At 42.8% G+C, this 18,597-nt stretch overlaps 1 protein-coding gene across 1 annotated transcript in view; it reads left to right on the forward strand.

Moving 5' to 3' along the window:
• The window catches only part of WASF3 (WAS protein family, member 3), a 77,511-nt gene extending 59,703 nt beyond the window's left edge, over window positions 1–17,808 (forward strand). Inside the window, exons 6-10 of the mRNA XM_011999959.1 lie at window positions 802–919; window positions 5,390–5,565; window positions 9,940–10,206; window positions 11,494–11,861; window positions 14,559–17,808. Of these exons, the coding sequence (XP_011855349.1) occupies window positions 802–919; window positions 5,390–5,565; window positions 9,940–10,206; window positions 11,494–11,861; window positions 14,559–14,716 (1,087 nt within the window). The 3' untranslated portion in view covers window positions 14,717–17,808. The remainder of the gene's footprint in view (window positions 1–801; window positions 920–5,389; window positions 5,566–9,939; window positions 10,207–11,493; window positions 11,862–14,558) is intronic.
• The last annotated feature ends 789 nt before the right edge of the window (window positions 17,809–18,597 follow it).

Below are 18,597 nucleotides of genomic sequence, written 5' to 3' on the forward strand. Positions count from 1 at the left end.
TTTGAAGGTAGTCTTCAGAAGCATTACTAGAAGACAGTGTTTACTTTGTATCATGATGGTTTTGATCATGACTGTTGATTTACATGACAGCTTTGGACCTTTGCTAGCCGCATCATTGGTTTTATGATAAATGAACTACTTATATGAAGACTTAAAATATTCTTCAGACCACAGTAATTGCCTGTGACAGTGCTTTAAAATGAAATGGCTACAGGTGAATAAAGCTTCTGTGTAGGTTACTTCCAGTTTGAAAATACATAGTTCGTCCCTGTTTTTCCTCACATTTATGCCCCATAAACATTTTGCTTCTTTCCTAATTGAACTTATAGATATTGGGCAAACTTTATTGAGAAAAAGGGATAGAGTACTTACTAATTTTTAATCCTAATGATGTTGAAGCTGCAGTGTAGAAGTGAATGTGTACTTTCTAAGAATCCATCCATCTCTGTGTATAGTCCCATGTTGGAATAAGCAAAAAAATTCCTAAAGTAATTGAGGTATTATAAATTGCTGAATATGAGACATGTTGTGATTTTTTTTTTCTGAGCAATTTTCTATACTCAATTCTAAATTTGCAAGAGTACTTTTAACCTACAACAGGTTATTCTACAATAGGTTGCTGTTTTATGTCTTCACATTTTTTTCAAATAAGGAAACTTAAAGACTTAATTTGTATAGGATAGTTTAAGTGCCCCATGTAGATGTTATAATCCCATGAGTTCAAATCAAGTTAACATTAACCTGCGTGTAAAAGTCTCTAACAGTCTTTTCTTCCCTGACTTACAATCCATTGATTTGTAGAGATGACAAGAAGGATGGGCTGAAGTTCTATACTGATCCTTCCTATTTCTTTGACCTCTGGAAAGAAAAAATGCTACAGGACACAGAAGACAAAAGGAAAGAGAAAAGGCGTCAAAAGGTAAATGATTTCAGTATGGGAAATGTGCATATCAGTGTTTAAAAGGAGATTCTTGTTTAGAAATAGTAAATTATTTAAGCGGTTGAGATATTGGATATAGTGCTGAAGTGTTCTTAGAGGTTGCATTTCTCACGAAAGATCCTGACAATTCAGTCTAACGCAGTAATACTATTTTTCAATAAAGACTGATTTGTTCCCCAGCCCTTGCTTTGCTTTAACAAAAGTAGTTCCTGAACTTAGTTTTGCTACCATGTTTTAGTAACTTCTGTCCTGCTTTCTCAAATTTTTGTAAAGCAGTCAGTATTCCAAATCAGATACAATGATGTGCTTGTGTCTTTTTAACATTTTTAATTGTTGGGTTGCCTTCTAGCTGTAATTAAAATCTTGGTGAGATGTTCACATGGGATTGAGAGGCATACGTGATTTGCACATTCAGGGGATAGGATTTACTGAAAAGGAACTTCCCTTTAAGGGGTAGGGGTAGGAAGAGACGTGCAAGTCTGAAGGTTGGGAAATACCTGCATTGCAAGCGGTCATCAAAGGAGAAGCCCAGTCTACTAAGGTAAAGGGATTTGTGTTTTGAAAATTGTTCCTTTTGGACCCAGAAATTAGACTTAGGCCACTGAGAGGAATAATTCTCTAAGGACAAGTATTTTTAAAATATTTTTATACGTCAGCTATATTTAAAAATGACCATCCAGTTTGCTTGACAGATTAGAGCACTTTAGTTAGGAGAAATGCTTAGCATTTTGTGAGCTGATAGCCTTAGGGTTTTGAGGCATTGAGGGTGTTGGCCCAGTAGGAGTGACAGTTTGGCTTGGAGGAGAATCTGAAAATCGAAAACAGCATTTAACTGAGAACAGTTTGCAGACTGTGCTGTTGTAAGACCCCATGACTGGTTCTGGGAAAGGGGGATGCAAAGGACTTGGTCACTCACACAGTCTTCTTGTGCTCATGGCTTTGGGAGATTTAATTGGGATATATCCTGGAAAAGTTGCTAGGTTTTACAGAGCATTCAAGTGAAGAAAAAAGAAAGATACCAATCTTTTGAGTGGAAAAGGAACAAATATTTAAAAAGCGTATTTGTCTTAATCCTCATGCTTTTTTATAGTTACAGGGGAAAAATGCTGGGGCTTACCTGCCTTTAAAATGTGCCTAATTTTTTAAAAGGCCTTCTAGGTTTCCTTTCTCAATGATGCTTTTGGCAAAACTGTTTAATTTTTTGTCACTCTTCTTGAAGGGGAAACAATTTTTATGTATGAATATTGTGTCTTTAAAATCACTTGTTATTTCCTGGGCTGTTTTGTCTCATTCTACCTTCCTCAAACACATAAAATTCTGGTAAGAATTTCTTTCATTCACTTATATAATGGCTTGATGTTGAATGCCTTCTAAATGCTGGATAAACAGTGGCAGAAAAAAACAGGATTACCACCCTCATGGAGAGGACAGTATAATGAGGGACACAGGCCTTTAATAATCAGGCAGCCCTTGGAAGTGCGGCAAGAGGGAGAGAAGTTTCAAAATGTTCATATAGATCCGCTTCATATGGAAATAGAAAAGGAGGCAAGATATTCTTTATTTCCCAGGATTTCAGAAACCCAAATCACGTTCAATTTGCAGTTGACAAATCTGAAGGAAAAATTAGTTTAGAAAATGTGAGGATTAAAAACCCCACATTTTTGAACTTTGTTTCCTTTAGTTTGATGCTTTAAGAACATTAAAAACCTAATTACACAAATATGAAGCTTCAAATATGTAATTACACTGTTGGTAAGTGTGGTGAAGGAAAAGTACAGAGCACTCTGAGTGAGATGACCTGTGGCATGACTGTGTACACACAGTGAGAGGTCAAGGAAGACCTCGCCAAGGAGGCGTCATGCAGGCTGGGATCCACGGGAGGGGAGCAGAAGTTAGCTCAACAATGGGAGGGTGCTGCGGGGAGGCTGGAGAGGTGGGGAGCAGATGAGGTGGCGTGCTTCCGAATTGAGGAGGCTTCTAGGTAGCAGTGCCTAAGATCATCCTGGGGGAGGAACTGGTTTGGCAGCTTCTAAGAATTTTAATGTAGGCCAGTGTAGCTGGAGCCTGGATTCATCACTGTTCATATTCTTTCATGTTTGGTTCGCACGCGCTTGTGTGTCCTGTGTGCATGTTGATAGGTAGATTTAGAGACTGAACCATGGTGAAGAAAGTTGCAGATATCATAACACTTCATGCCTGAATTTGTCAGCATACATCTTTTAAAAAGTAAGGGGAATAGTTATTCATTATTTTTAATATGATGGTTCTTAATCAGGATGCATATTGGAATCACATTGAAATCTCCCTCCCTCACTTTTTTCCTTTGGTTTTTCAAAGTACACACCCAATACATGCTGGTTGTAAAATGTTCAGTTAGCACTCCCTTCACTGAGAGTACCTAGCCATGGTTAACAGGTTGGTGTACATCTTTTAAGACCTTTTAGCAGTCATAAATGTATGCATAAACATTTTACAAAGTATTTGTGTATACATAGTTATACTACGTATAACTTACACTGACATTATTTAAAATGTACTTCATCCTTTTTAATAGTTGTGTAGTATTCTGAAATATAAATGCTTCATAAATTACCCATTACTGTTGCTCTTACAATACTGAAGTGTTTATCCCTGTACTTAGGTGCAGATAATTCTTCAGGATAAATTTCTAGAAGTTGAATTGCTTTTATTGAAGAGAATGTGAATTTTAAATTTTGAAAGAGAGAATTATATTGCCCCTAATCTTTAAAAGACTGAAGGACTAGTTTATGTTCTTACCAGGTCTTCTCCAGTCCTGGATATTACTTTCTTTCTGATGAAAGATTGAATCTGTGTTACGTCTTCTCATATGCTTATTAACCATTTCTGTATCTTCTGTGAATTTCATGTTCACATCCTCTGTGGATCTGTGACTAAAGTCTCCTGGATGCCTCTGAAAACGGTCCAGTTTTCTGTCTTCACCACACCCTTGGACCACCTGCCATTCTTTTACCCTGTACCCACTTAGTAGCTTTCTCACTTGCGTCCCTATCTTCCCTCTTTTAATCTGTTTTCCGCAACACAGAAAGATCTCCAGTGCCTCCTCAGCATGGCAGCCTTCCCTTCTCGTTCTTTAATGGGTTCCCATTGCTGTTGGGATAAAGGCCTCCAAGGTCTTCCTGCCTTTCAGATCTTGAGCCGTTCACCCCAATGTACCATTTGCCTTCTTTTATTTCTCTGAGTGCAGTGCCATCCTCCTCCCCAGAGTCCTCGCACAGTCTGTCCTCTCCGCTTGGCATGCACCTGACCCATACTCCTCTGCAGAATTGATGCCACTTTAAATACACTTTCAATACCCTCAGTCATTCCAGGATGCCTCCCTGACTTCCAGACTAGACACACACACACACACACACACACACACACACACACACACACACACACTGTCTCTCTCTCTCTCAAACATAAAAATATATTTGTAAAAATAAATACATTTACTTTTATAATACATTTATTCGTGTCCTCTTATGGAGTGCAGGCTCCATAAGGGCAGATGCCGTGTGTGTGTGTGTTTGCCATTTGTGTTGTCACTGCCTGGTGATTTGTGTTGTCAGTGCCTGGTGCAGTACCTCGGGCGTAGCACTAGAAGTTCATGCTTTTGCTGCCTGGCTGTGGATTTGATCATTTAGCCAGCATGCGTTGTGTGTGTATTCTGTATAAAAACAGTATGTTGAGATACCATAAGACAAGAGGGAAATGTGGGAAATAAAGACACATGATTCTCATCCTTAAAGATCGTACAGTTTTATGAAGGAGGCAGGAAAAACTTACAGGCACACATAGAAATAACTTCTCACCTTTCAAGAAGCACCTGTGTAAAAACTAAGTATTTGTTGAATGAAACATTTTCTGGCCAAGTAGGGCTAGAGGAAGAATGACTCGTTTTATGGGCAGGTAAGTTTTTATCTTGCTTAGTTTTGTGTTAAACTATGTACAGGATTCACTTATTCCGTAATCTTTTAGAAATTGGGAACAGAATGTTTTGAATTATTTTCTTTGAAAGATAATTGTATGTTAAGAACTCAGTCAAAATTGTGTGGTGGCGGGAAATAATTTCTCTGTGTGGTGTTTCCAGGTCGTTCACCTGTATAATATAGATCTGAAAGACCTTGTTTAGGTTTAAAACAAGTTACAAGCCTATTCAAGTGAAAGTTTTTTACTTTAATGAAAACAATGGTAAGCAGCTCCTGCGGCTGTAGCAGGGTAACTTCTTGTTGATTCTGTTTTGTCGGTTCCGTTGGGTAAGAGGAGTACGCTGCTTTAGAGTTTCTGTAACATTAGCGTAATCGAAATGCGAATGTGTCTTGTCTGTTCATCAGGCATGGGTCTTGTCCATTATAACTGCATTTAACCAGCTGTTTTCCTTTCCCTTCTGTCTTGGCATGCTCTCTTTCCTTTCCTGGACATCAGGAGCAAAAGCGTATAGATGGCACCACCCGTGAGGTGAAAAAGGTTAGAAAAGCCAGGAACAGGCGCCAGGAGTGGAACATGATGGCGTATGACAAAGAGCTTAGACCCGACAACAGGTTATCTCAGAGTGTGTACCACGGAGCGTCTTCCGAGGGATCCCTGTCCCCAGATACTAGGTGTGTGTGTGTCGCTGCTCCCTCAGCCCCCATGCTTGGGCCACTGGGTACTGCCTGGTTTTATTTTCATTTGAAATGCACCAGTAGCTTCGGGGTCTATATGGCCCATGATGCCTTAAGATTTTCCTTAAAACTTAATTATCTGTATTTTGATTTCAAAATAATACTTGAAGACAGTGTTATTTTACATTGGGTTCTTTTGATTTTAGAAAACCTCTCTGACTTAAAATGTGTTGCTGAGTTCACCTAGGTGTAGTGTTTTAACACTGATTCTGAATTTGGGGTAACTGCTTATGACTTAAGTTTTTACTATAATAATCGTTTAATCCTTTCTCTTAGCATGGAGTGTTGAATTTCCTTCGTCACTTGGTATCTAAAAATGATTGGTAGGTGGTAAAGTAACTAAGGAGTACCTTCATTGTTCCCTTTAGTAACCCTTTGAAAAAATGAACAAAAGAGAGATTTACTTCTTACTTGAGATAACTTATATATTCTAATTTCAGGAGAAGAATTCTGTTGGCGTTTACTTTAAAATTTATTAGCAATTAAGTAAAAATATTTCTTGCAGGCGTGAATGATGTGGTCATTAAGTCACACTTGTCGCAAAAGGCATTCATTGAACGACAGGAAATGACTAGTCAATTTTAACGTTTGATTCAATTTTCTATTTCTGCTTTTGTAAAGTTGTAGTCTTCCATTTGCATAAACCCTCACTGGCATTTAAAATTTTGAATAGAGAATTCTTACAATATGTGATCAAGAATGTTTCAAAACAGCAGCATCCTGGACTTTGGGTTGTATCTGTGTCCTTTTCTCTTTTTCTACCTTTGTAAAACTCGGTGTTTAGCACAAACTCTTAACATATTACGTGCCTTCAGTGTTCCCACCCCAGAAGGTCTGTAAGTCATTGGGAGGATGTGAGGCAAGTTCTGGGTAATTTTTCTGTACAAACTGTTGTTTGTTAAATATTAGAGAATTATTGGACCTTTAGCCGAGTTTTAGCCTCATTTGAATTTTAGTGTGAGTTTATTTCTATAGAAAGTAAGAATTGCAACATAGTTCTCTGCTCATAGTTCTTTGGGTAGGGAGGAATGTATGAACTTAATAGCTCCCATGATATCAATCTGCTTTTTTGTTTTTTCTAAATAATTTAGCTATGATTGTTTACTCATGCAAAACGTATACGTTGTTTTTATCCTATATAGACTTTTCAAAAACAGATGCAGATGGGAAAATGATGGATTTTTAAAAATCTCTCAGTTGAATGATATTCCTTCTAGCATCTAAGATTATTCCATGTTGGGTATAAAATGGATGGTTATTCAGATATAGTCTGCCTTTGTATTTATGTTGCTTATGTACATCTGCATTTCTCTTAATTTTCAAACAGTAAATCTGGTTGTCAGTTTTATTTCTTCAGAATTCCTTTTGTTGTCTCCTACTATTTCCCATGGCTTCTCACTATTTGCATACATTATTTACTATCAGAGGAATAGATTATAACTCATCATTGTATTTGGATTATAACCCTTAATTTAGAAATTTTTAATTTTTTTTACTACAATCTCAGTTTTTTATTATAAAATAACACATGCTTATTATATCTGGAAGTTACAGGAAGAAATTAAAATGAAATATGATCTGTAGTCTCACCATCCGAAGAAACCGTTGTATGCATTTTAGTGTATTTCTCTTTAGTCTTTTTCTATATATGTGTTTCTTTTTTCTTTTATAAAATTGGAATCATGCCATATTTTCTTCCGACTTTTAAAAATCATATCCCATGTTTTAGGTGTTATTTAGAAACGTGATTTTTAATGGTTGTATCTGCTCATCTGAGTGCATCCAAGATACTGAGGGAAATTTGAATACCAGGTTTCGTGGTGTGTGTATATGCCGTTATATAAGTAATATACTGTAACCCATCTTACATTTTTGCTCTCTCTCTAGATTGTTAGGAATGGCTTGTTCCTGAGCATGAATTTAAGATGAGCGCTGGGAAGTGCTTGCCTGCTGTATGACCAGCTCTCTGTCACTGCCACTCAGGGAGTCGCACACCTCCATGCCCGATTGTCCTTATTTTTTCTCATCCAGTTTTGGGCCCTGGTGCAGATCTCTGACTCTGCCCACCTGTCTACCCAAAAAACCCTGGGGGATTTATTGGCCTCTTCACACTGAGTCTCTACTGCTGTGCCTGCTTCCTCCTGTGTGGTGTCGTCTCTGGCCTTCCTGGCCCTCTTCCTCCTCCTCCCCCCATGTCGGTGTCGTCTCCGGCCTTCCCGGCCCTCCTCCTCCCATGTCGGTGTCATCTCCGGCCCTCCTGGCCCTCTTCCTCCTTCTCCCATGTTGGTGTTGTCTCCGGCCCTCCTGGCCATCCTCCCATCGTCTGCGGCCCTCCCAGTCCTCTTCCTCCCGTGTCAGTGTCGCCTCTGGCCCTCCCAGTCCTCTTTTCTGTAATAGGTGATCACTGACCATCATGCGGCCTTGGGATCTCCACTCCCTCCACCTTGGCCGTGTGTCTGCAGCTGGTTTCTGCCTCCCCACTGGGAGTGGGGCTTATCTCCAGCAGCTGCCTGCTCCTCCCTCCTCCTCCTGCCTGCCGGTGCATCCCTTTTCTATGGTCCTTCCCTCTTCAACTGACCAGTCCCCTCTTCCCCCAGCCCCCGTCTTCCTGATGGGCACCCTTCATCAGGGTTCTACCCTGTAGAAATCTCTGGTTTCTACTTCAGATATTTATTGTGTCTTCCTTCACTTCTGCCTCCATCTGCTTAGCCCCTTTTCCTTGCTTGCTTCCTACCCTGTGTTGCAAGGCTCCTTGACAGGGATAGCCCTCCCAGTTATGCCACAGTATTTATGGTTTCCTGCCCTCATCTCATCAGAAGCTGTCCAGATTTGGCTGGAGGACTGTTTCCTTTAAAAGGTTGCACTGTAAGCCAGTGACTCGTAGTCAGGTGCAGAGTCAAGCACACATCATCAGTGTCTCCAAGGGATATAGGTATTTACATTTTTAAAATGTGCTAAATCTAAATACAGGTCAGGTCCTTCCCCCATTAAATATATTTTTAAGTCATTTACTAGCAGCTCACCTAGTTCAAAAGACATAATCAGAAGTGAACCATAATCCAGAATTCATACTGCAGTTAGGGAAGAAAATAATGAGTAGTTAGTAGTTGTTACACTTCACTTAAGGAAGGGAAAGGGAAGAGAAGCTGTCTTTTCTCATTTAGAAGGTGTTTCTCTGCTACACTGTGCCCCAGTTAAGAAACGCTACCGACTGGAATCCGAAGGTGGAAATGCAGCGTGCATCTTCCCTGCTCCCTCAGCACCCCCAATGTGTGTTTGCTATTTCCTTCAGAGAGAGAAACACAAGCTGAATCCTAACAGAAACCAGCAAGTAAATGTGAGAAAAGTCAGAACAAGAAAAGAAGAGTGGGAGAGAAGGAAAATGGGCATTGAGTTTATGAGTGACGCAAGGAAACTGGAGCAGGCAGGGAGCACCACAGAGGACAGAGTGCCCAGCGGGTTTGTTGTTTTGCTTTCTTTGGGTTCCCAGACCCAGGCTGCCCCTGCTTCCGCCACCATGAGAGGACGTGCAGCCCCTCCCGGCCACATGTCCCATAACCTGAGCCAGGCGCGTGTGACTGTCTTACTAACGCCCGCGGCGCTGCCAGGCTGCCACACTGCCACACTTGGGTCCTTCCTCTCCTCCTGAGGGCTTAGCCGGAGTCCCATCGCTGCACCCCATGCCTCACTCAGCTCTGCTCCACTAATCCAAGATGCCATTCCTTTCGGAGTTTCACACCCAGCGTATGTGCAAAGAAGGCCTTTCCATAGTGCACCACATTGCTTTCTTCCCTTTTCGTTACATACATTTCTTCTGTGTAAGAAAAATATGATTCACTATACTGTATTCTCGATTTCTTTTCCTGTTCTTACTGTTAATATTTATCCAGTTCACCTGCCATTTTATATTTTCTAATTATATGCTGTCAGTTTCATTGCCACCAAAATCTTCTGTCTTATATCCTGTTTCTAAATGCAATGGTTTCTCTCGTAGCCTTCTTTCTTAGAGAAAATGTATGCTGAAATACTGTGAAAAGGAGGCTCTGCTGTTTCCTGCTTGCCGGTCTGTGTGACTTATTCACTTCAAAGCTGTGAATCTGAATCCATGTAACACTGGGGCTTGCTGCTGACTTATAATCATTATGTTGTTGCTTGGAATCTCTCACGGGGCTAGACCTAGTTGATAGTAAAGCAAATTTATGTCTGATTTTTGTGTATTAGCAATGTTATTATTCAAATACATCCATATGCCTGTTAGCCGACAATTTTTAACTTAATTTAAATTTCCCCCACCTCTTGTTTTCATGCCAGGTCACATGCGTCGGATGTTACGGATTACTCTTACCCGGCTACTCCCAACCATTCTCTGCACCCCCAGCCGGTGACCCCTTCCTACGCAGCTGGTGACGTGCCACCACATGGGCCTGCAAGCCAGGCTGCGGAGCATGAATACCGGCCCCCGTCTGCCTCGGCGAGGCACATGGCCCTCAACAGACCTCAGCAGCCGCCGCCCCCGCCTCCGCCTCAGGCCCCAGAGGGGTCCCAGGCCTCTGCACCGATGGCTCCAGCAGACTACGGGTAACTCAGTGTGCCTTGTACCCTAATCCCTACTGGCCTTACATTTGAATCTTGCTGTATGTGGTAGGAGAATTTTAACTCTGTTATTTTAGAGGCCAGGATAGAGTCAAGGATGACTGGATGTAGATACTAGCAGCTGTAACATTCTGTGTGAAATAAAGCAGGTGCAGTGTAAGCTCAGACTTACAGCTGAGTCTCAAGCCACACTGTGCACGCATGCGTGTTCCCTCACACACACTCTGGGTGTTTGGATGACTCTTTAAGCCAAGGCGTTGATAAAGGGTATTAAGTGCTGATTTTGTGAACCTGTCCCAAACCCTCAAGTTTCTGGACACATCCTGGGTGGACCGCAGAGAATTGTTATCACAGATGAGAAGACCACACCAAGCAGCTCCTGTGCCTCACTTCTCAGGCTTGACCAAAATCTCCTGTCATGACCTCTGACCACCCAGACATCATTCTGCCCCACGCCCTCCTGTTTCCTGACAAGCAGCATTCAGAGACCTCCATGTTCAGGCCTTTATCAATTTAGGCACCCACCTCTCTTTTTTTGGCTTTACCCTAGTCTTTAAAGACTTCATTCCTCAGAGTTGGTGCCCAGGAAAGTTACTGTGTGTTGGCATCCACTGCTAACACGTGTCTGCGCACCCCTGTCTGAATGACAGTCCTTCTGCTGGCAGAAGTGCCCTCCCTGGCCACGCATGCCAAGTCAGGTCCCCAGAGTGGCTTGGGGCTGTGTCAGGCCAAGGGAGGGCCCATGGTCCAGTTAGTTTGGAAGACCCTTGGCTGACTAGAATTCAGCAGATTTCTTGGCTGTGTGACTTTTCGAAGCTTTTGATACATACCTGGGCACTGCAGGCATGGCGCATTGCCACGGGGGTGGGCTAGAGAATGTAGAAAGCTCCCAATCTGGTTGACCTTAGGACCCTTCAAAGACAAGTTTGTGAGCTACGGCCTTGAGATCCCAGTGTGAAGGCTTCACCGCGCTGCCGCCCTGGCCTCTGCAGTCAGCTGCCTGATTCTGCCTTTCTTCGGGGAGTGCCGCACTTTTTGAGTGGTCCTCCTTTTGGTACATTTCAGTAGCAGGTCTTGACTTCTGTCGTAATGAATAATGTCAGACTGTGACAATAACTGACCCAAGGTGTGCATGTTCGCATCCTGCCATGATTGAAGTTCAGGTGACAATACGTGTTGTGTCTGGGGATGGCTCTGTTAGGCGTCTAAGAGCTCACAGGATGTGACCCTCTCTTGTTCCCTTGGTGATTGTGTGCCTCGTATCTCTCTCAGGATGCTCCCAGCGCAGATAATTGAGTATTACAACCCATCAGGACCACCTCCTCCGCCACCTCCTCCTGTGATTCCCTCAGCACAAACTGCCTTCGTCAGCCCTCTCCAGATGCCCATGCAGCCCCCGTTCCCCGCATCAGCCGGCTCCACGCACGCGGCTCCTCCTCACCCACCCTCCACTGGGCTCCTGGTCACAGCCCCGCCACCCCCGGGCCCGCCACCTCCCCCGCCAGGCCCTCCTGGCCCCGGGTCTTCTCTTTCGTCCTCCCCAATGCATGGCCCCCCAGTCGCTGAGGCGAAGCGGCAAGAGCCAGCACAGCCACCCATCAATGATGCTCGAAGCGACCTGCTCGCTGCTATTCGAATGGGTAAGTGGAGCCCCCAGACACACAGCCTGCCTTCCAGCGAGAAGTTTCCTCGTGTCTCCAGCCAGCTGCAGCCTCCTTGTCTTCAAATGACTCCTCACTGTGTTTTTAAAAATAGAGTTAAAGGGGTCTTGATTGTTTTGTTTTTTTTGTTTTGTGTTTTTGAATAGTAGATGTGTTTTTGTCCACTGTAAGGTAAACAAATTGTGATAAAGAATGGCCGAGTACGGTGGGCTCATACCTGTAATCCCAGCACTTTGGGAGGCCGAGGCGGGCGGATTGGTTGAGCTCAGGAGTTTGAGAGCAGCCTGGACAATATGGCAAAAACCTGTGCCTACCAAAAATTCAAAAAAAATTAGCTGGGCATGTTGGCCTGTGCCTGTAGTCCCAGCTACTCAGGAGGCTGAGGTGGGAGGGTTGCTTGAGTGTGGGAGGTCAAGGCCTCAGTGAGCTGTGGTCACGTCCCTGCACTCTAGCCTGGGCGACAGAGCGAGACCCATCTCAAAAAAAAAAAAAAAAAAAAAAAGATTGAAATTAGGAAGTCTTTACTTACCTAGAAACCAGAAACCCAATAACTGAAGTGATCAATTAATTGGATCTCTGCATTCTACTCTAAGGGGAAAAGTATAAATGAAAGAAAATGAGCTCATATGAACGATTTCTTTAAAAAGAAGAGTTTGTTCTGGACTTGTCATATTTGCCTGATGTCCTAAGCCAGTGGTTTTTCAGCATCTATAATATTGAACAGCATAACCCTTTTGTCAGACGAGAGTCCTGCACTGACCCCCTGACCACGAAACACATGGAAACAGAGCATCTCGGGTGGACTGGGGTGGACAGTCTGCCTTCGCCTGTCTTGGGCTGCCCAGAGGGCCCCTGGCCACCTCTAGTCCGCACCGTGGATTCTTAGGCAGGTCCCAACCCAGGTTGGTCGAGGGTCACTGACATGTTACGGGAATATCTAAGAGCTTCTCGCCTGTGGGGAGCCTCACAGACTTGGTCACAGTTTAGTCATCTCATCTGGAAGTGACCGAGCAAGGAGCCTGGCTGCAGCCCGCCAGCTCAGCGTCAGGGATGTCCTTCAGAGGAGCTGTGATGCTGCGGCCTCTGCGTTTTTCCTGTGTGCCCAGGAACCAGGCCCGCAGTGGGGCCCACGCACCCCTCTAAAGACACCAGGGTCCTCTGTATACCTGGACATCATTGACACACTTTTATTTTGTCAAGATAAAAAAATTCCTAGAGGTATATTAGCTCATGAATAGCAAATTTGGGGTCATTGTAGGACAGTGTTGGATTTGCCTTGCTTTTTTTTTTTTTTAACACCTTATAAGCCCTGTCTACCAAGAGTGGATACATAACCTGTATCTAATCTTGAGGAAACATCTGATACACCCAAATGGAGAGACATTCTGCAGACTAGCTGCCTGTATTCTTCAGAAATGAGAAGGTTGTAAAACACAAAGACTGTGAAGAACTGTGCAGATTAAAGGCCATTAACAAAACTTGACACCACTGTCACAGATAATTTCCACTGGATTCTGAACCAGGGGATAATCTTTTCCATTTGCAATTAGATTGGGTCTTTTTGCAATATTTGAATAATATTTGTAGGATAGATAGTAGTATTGTATCCAAACTAATTTTGTGATTTTGATTTTTTGGGCGGGTGAGGGTAACACATGAACATTTTAGGGGTAAAGGGACATTATATGCTGTTCACTCTCAAATGGTCCAGAGAAAAGCGTCTGTGTCTTTCTGTGTAAAGATGATAGGGGAAGATTGGGAAATAAACGTGGTTAGATGTTAGCATTTGGGGAATCCAAGTATATGGGAATGTTTTTCTGCTGGTCTCATAGCTGTTCCGTAAATCTGAAATTATTTCAAAACAGTTAAAAAATGAATGGATACCAGCTTGGGCAACATTGCAAGACTCTATCTCTACAAAAAAGAAAATACAAAATTTAGCTGTGCATGGTGGCGTGTGCCTGTGGTTCCAGCTACTCAGGAGGCTGAGGTGGGAGAATTGCTTGAGCCCAGGAGGTTGAGGCTGCAGTGAGCCATGATCGTAACACTGCACTCCAGCCTGGGTCACAGAATGAGACCCTGTCTCAAAAAAAAAAAAAAAAAAAGGGTAAACATTAAATCATCAAATATCTTACTTCGTTACTAAGCTAGAAAGTAGATGATGGTATTTTATGTTCATTTCCACAGTAATTGTTGAAATAAAGGTTTCTCAGTTACTTTCGGGTTAGCTGAGAGTGAGTAGCGTAGAACACTGTTTCCAAGGCCCCGGATGCCAGTGCTGCCTAGTAGATGTCCTGTGATGATAGAAATGTTCCAGCCTGCAGCGTCCCAGAGTAGCCACTAGCCACATGGCAGTTCATGCTTAGAAGGCTGTATGTGGCTAGTGGCTGCTGTCTGGGATGGTGCAGCTCCAGAATTTTCTCTAATGGTGTTCATGTACACTGAAATTATGAATTTTTAATATTTTAGCACATTTGTTACAAAAAATCTTTTCACTTCGAATGCGTATGTTTTTGCTCATGAAACTTTTAATATTCCCTGAGCTTTTCTCCCCTCAAATTTCCGAAACTTTCTATCCTTAGTGTCAGTAGGGAAAAAAAAGTCCAGTTTGTTTGTTTACCTTTAATTTGGAGCCAGCAAAAGGATGTGATTCTGAACCACGGGTTGTGTCTGCAGGAATTCAGCTGAAAAAGGTGCAGGAGCAGCGGGAGCAGGAGGCCAAGCGGGAGCCTGTGGGGAACGACGTGGCCACCATCCTGTCCCGGCGCATCGCCGTGGAGTACAGCGACTCTGACGACGACTCAGAGTTCGACGAGAACGACTGGTCCGACTGAGCAGAGGCCGGCGCCGAGGCCGCATGTGGGAGCGTGTTGAAGAGTTTAAGTGGTCTCTACACCCAAATAGTGGTATTCTAATCCCGTAGCATAGCACCTTTTGTATAAATAATGTGATATTGCTTCTGCACATCCAAAAATTCTGGGTCTTTTCAGTATTTACTGTGTAATACTTAAGTGCCACTGAACATAGCAAATTGTGCTACACATGGGGAAATAGGCTGTCACTATCGCATTGTCCTGAAAACAGCATCTGCTTTCCTCTTGACCATGGGAGTATTTCGTGCCGTTTGGGTTTCCTCTTACTGATCAGTATAACTCTGCAGACCTGCTGTGTGTTTGTGAAGCTGCCTGGTGTTAGGTCTCTGCAAGACTAATGACTATGTCAGAGTGACGTCTTCCAACCAGTAAGTGATATTGTTTCACCGCTTTGGGGTTTCCTTTTCTTTTTTTAAAGGATGTGTTTCTGAAGAAGTTGGTTTTAGAGGGAAAGGTTCAACAAATAGGGAGAATCCGAGGTTTCTGCTTTCAGTTTCTTGGCTTGGTAGCCTCTAAGTGAATCTGAATGCTCTGCTGAATAATTTCATTGCCTCTGCTCACGCCTGTCAAATATGAAATTGGAAGGGCCCTTTTCAGGCTGGGTTCCCTGTGGGCCTTTGCTTAGTAAATGCCTGTTGATGGTTTTGCTAGAGAGTTCAGCAGCTCAACAGTAATGAAAGTGAAGAACAGAGTCCTTTTTCCTTCCTGGGGCCATTGGGGGTGACACTCCAGATACTTGCCAGCCTCTCCAGTGTGGGCACCAGCTGGCCGGAACAGATGCGAGCAGTCCATGACTCTGGGAGCTACACTGCTGAGCTGGGCAGAGCTGCGGCACAGGGTCTGGGCTGCAAAGGAGCCCCGCTCCTTTAATTTCCTGACAGCTGTGTCCTGAGTGAGCCGCAGTTCTGAGCTCCTCAGCGAGCAACAGACAGCGCTTTGGATGGCACCTTTCGCCACTTGGTCGGAATTTTAAAAGCTTAGGTTTAGGTGAAAGTAGATATTGACAGCTATTCACCTTTCACGGTGCTGGAGCCAGATTAGGGATCACTCCCGTGAGGAGGGCCTTCACCCTGTCCTAGAAGCACACGGTTCTCCTCTCTCCTGTTGTTGGCACATTACATGGTAAAAAGCACCTCCTGAGATTCCCTTGATCAGCCCTGCTGCTGTAGCACAGCGCCGCGCCCTCGCCTCCGCCCTTCCTGCTGTTCCCACGTGGCAAAACCAGGGACCCACGGGAAAACTCAAGAATGAGAGCTTCTGTATCTTGTAATTCTGGATGAAAGATAACTGTTTGTGTTGAATAAACAGGTGCCCCAGGCTTTGATTATAGATGCGACTTCAAAAATATGCTAAGACCCTTGACTTACTAAGGACTTTAACCTACTTAACAGTATTTCATATGCATTGTGGTTAGTTACTTGGTTATGATGGGAAGGGAAGAATCTGGAGCTAAAAGCAGAGCTGTTTGAGGTGACGGTAGGAATGTCAGCAGGATGGTGACGGGGGTTTTAGTTAATGCATCTGAGCAAGTCAGCCAGCCCCGAAATCCCCTCGGTGTGTGTGTCTCGAGTGGATACCTGTTGAGCTTGCGGGCAGTGACTGCACAGAGCCTGTCCATTGGGTTCAGTCATGTAGGTCTGAAGCCCTGAAAAGCCTCATGTCTGCATCCCCTTTCCAAGGCTGCTTCCCTGGCGTGTCTGTTCTCTCCTCTGTCCCAGGCGCTGGGAGCGGCCTCTTCAGCGTCTTTTCCTAGAGCTGGTCACCACTAGGCTGTCACTATAAATTCCTTGAGTGTAAGTAACAGTTATTAATGAACTTCTAAATTTCTAAGTTCTCTCTCTCTCTTTTTTTTTTTTTTTTGTTGTTGTTGTTAAAAAGGGCCTACTACACTGGCATTATTCTTAGGACTTCTGTGGCTTTCAAAGTCTGACTTACTCGGCTTTCTTGTTCCTTTTGTATTAGGAGTTCCTCGTGTGGGTCTGGAACTCCCATTTGGTAAATGCTTCTTTGTTTTTAATGGCCCTTCTGTTCTCAGGATGGAGAGAACACAGAAGCTACTATCCATGTCAGGATTTATTCTATTTATATCTTATTACAATGAAATTAGTGGCACTTTATTCATAAATATTCTTGAGCCTGTTAATTATTAGTTGTCTTCCTGTAGTTGAATCAACAAGTTATTTTCAACTCAGTTTTATGACTTGTGAAAAAGCTTTTGCCCTGTTGTGTACCATAACCTTTAAAAGAATGGAAAATGACTGAAATCCAATTTAGATTATTTTTAGAGTATTTTTCCAGCAAATTCAACTTATTGTGAAATTTAAATCCAGATCTTTTCTAATATGGTATTACATGAAAAGAATAAAGAGAAGATTTGAATTTTCAGTTTCATTTTCAAAAACTATTTACCAAAACAAATGGAGAAGAAACATTCAAAAGCACATTTCATTTCTACGAACTTTATGTTATAAATTACAGTTATAAATTGTAAGGTAATTTAAAATTGTCCCTTGTATTATTTCTCCATGTCTGTTTTAGTTTAATGTCTCCTAAGCGTTTTTCTCATAGCGTAGCCCTAGGGAAGGGATGGGAAGGTTGCCCAGTCCCTGATGGCTGTGCACACAGGAGACGGTGGAGCACAAGGCGAGTTTGCACTGTCAACCCCAGACCGTAAGCTTGGCTACACTGACGTTTTTCTTTACTAAGGATACTACTCAAAAGTTAACATTTTCACCTCAGTAAATTTTTAGAACATCAAAATGTTTTCTGAGCACCAAGTGGCTAGGTTGTAAAAGTTTTGTAATAATTTGCAATTAAAATACATGATACATTTTAATCCATTAAAGACTAGTGGGAATGTATCAGCCAGAGTAGCAAGTAATTTTTGTTTTATAAATCATAGTATCTGTCATCTTGCAGTATTACCAATGCTGTTGTAAATTGAATTTAAAGTGGTATTAAAAAAAACTGTTAAACAATTTTTATCTGTTTGTATATCTTACTATAGATTATGTACAAGTAACATCTAAATAAAATTACACTTTTAACCCTAAGAGGTTTTGCTTATTAATAACAGTGTTGTACGTTTGGCTTTTTTGGAAGAGAACTCGGTGTTAAATGGTTGGTTGTTTTTGCTTTTGTTTAGCATTTTCCTTGTTAGACAACAGAAGACACTGCTTTGGTTTCCATTTCTGCATAATTTTTGTTGTCACCAGGAGTTCAGATTGAATTCCTGAAGGACTCGGGGCAGCGTTAGTCTGGTTAGAAAGAAAGCCACGCTAGGAGTAGGGAGCCACCTGTTGAGAGGATAGAGCCTGGGGCGGGCAGGAGGGTCTTAACCACATTTACTCTCAACGGTAAAAGTGAATAGCACGCTGTGGTATGTATTGCTTATGGGATGTTTTCATTTAATCCTTACAATAATCCTTAACATTCTGTTTGATGTGTGGGAAACTAGAGTGAAGCTAGGTTACCCTGTCAGGGACCTTAGTCAATAGAAAACTCAGTTCTGGGGCAGAATCACACGTGGGGGTAATGGGAGTCGAGATTGGGTGGGTGAGTGTGGCCACATACATCAGAGACAGCCAGACTGGAGGTCAGGCTTCCTGTAGTAGCTGCTTTCAAGTTCCTGATGCACACGGTGTGTACCTCTACCACGGCACACATGCTGCTTCTGTGTGTAGCTTTTCACTAGACTGGGTGTTCCTTGTAGGCCTAAGTCACCTTTGCATCCTGAGAGCCTTGGCACAGCACCCAGCCTCCTAGGCAATGAATGAGCAGCTGCTTTTTGCATGATTAGATGAGTGGATGGATTTCTGAGTGGTTTTCTTTAGCAAAAAGTA

Source organism: Mandrillus leucophaeus, unplaced genomic scaffold, assembly GCF_000951045.1.
Source record: "Mandrillus leucophaeus isolate KB7577 unplaced genomic scaffold, Mleu.le_1.0 Scaffold61, whole genome shotgun sequence".
Lineage (NCBI taxonomy): Eukaryota > Metazoa > Chordata > Mammalia > Primates > Cercopithecidae > Mandrillus > Mandrillus leucophaeus.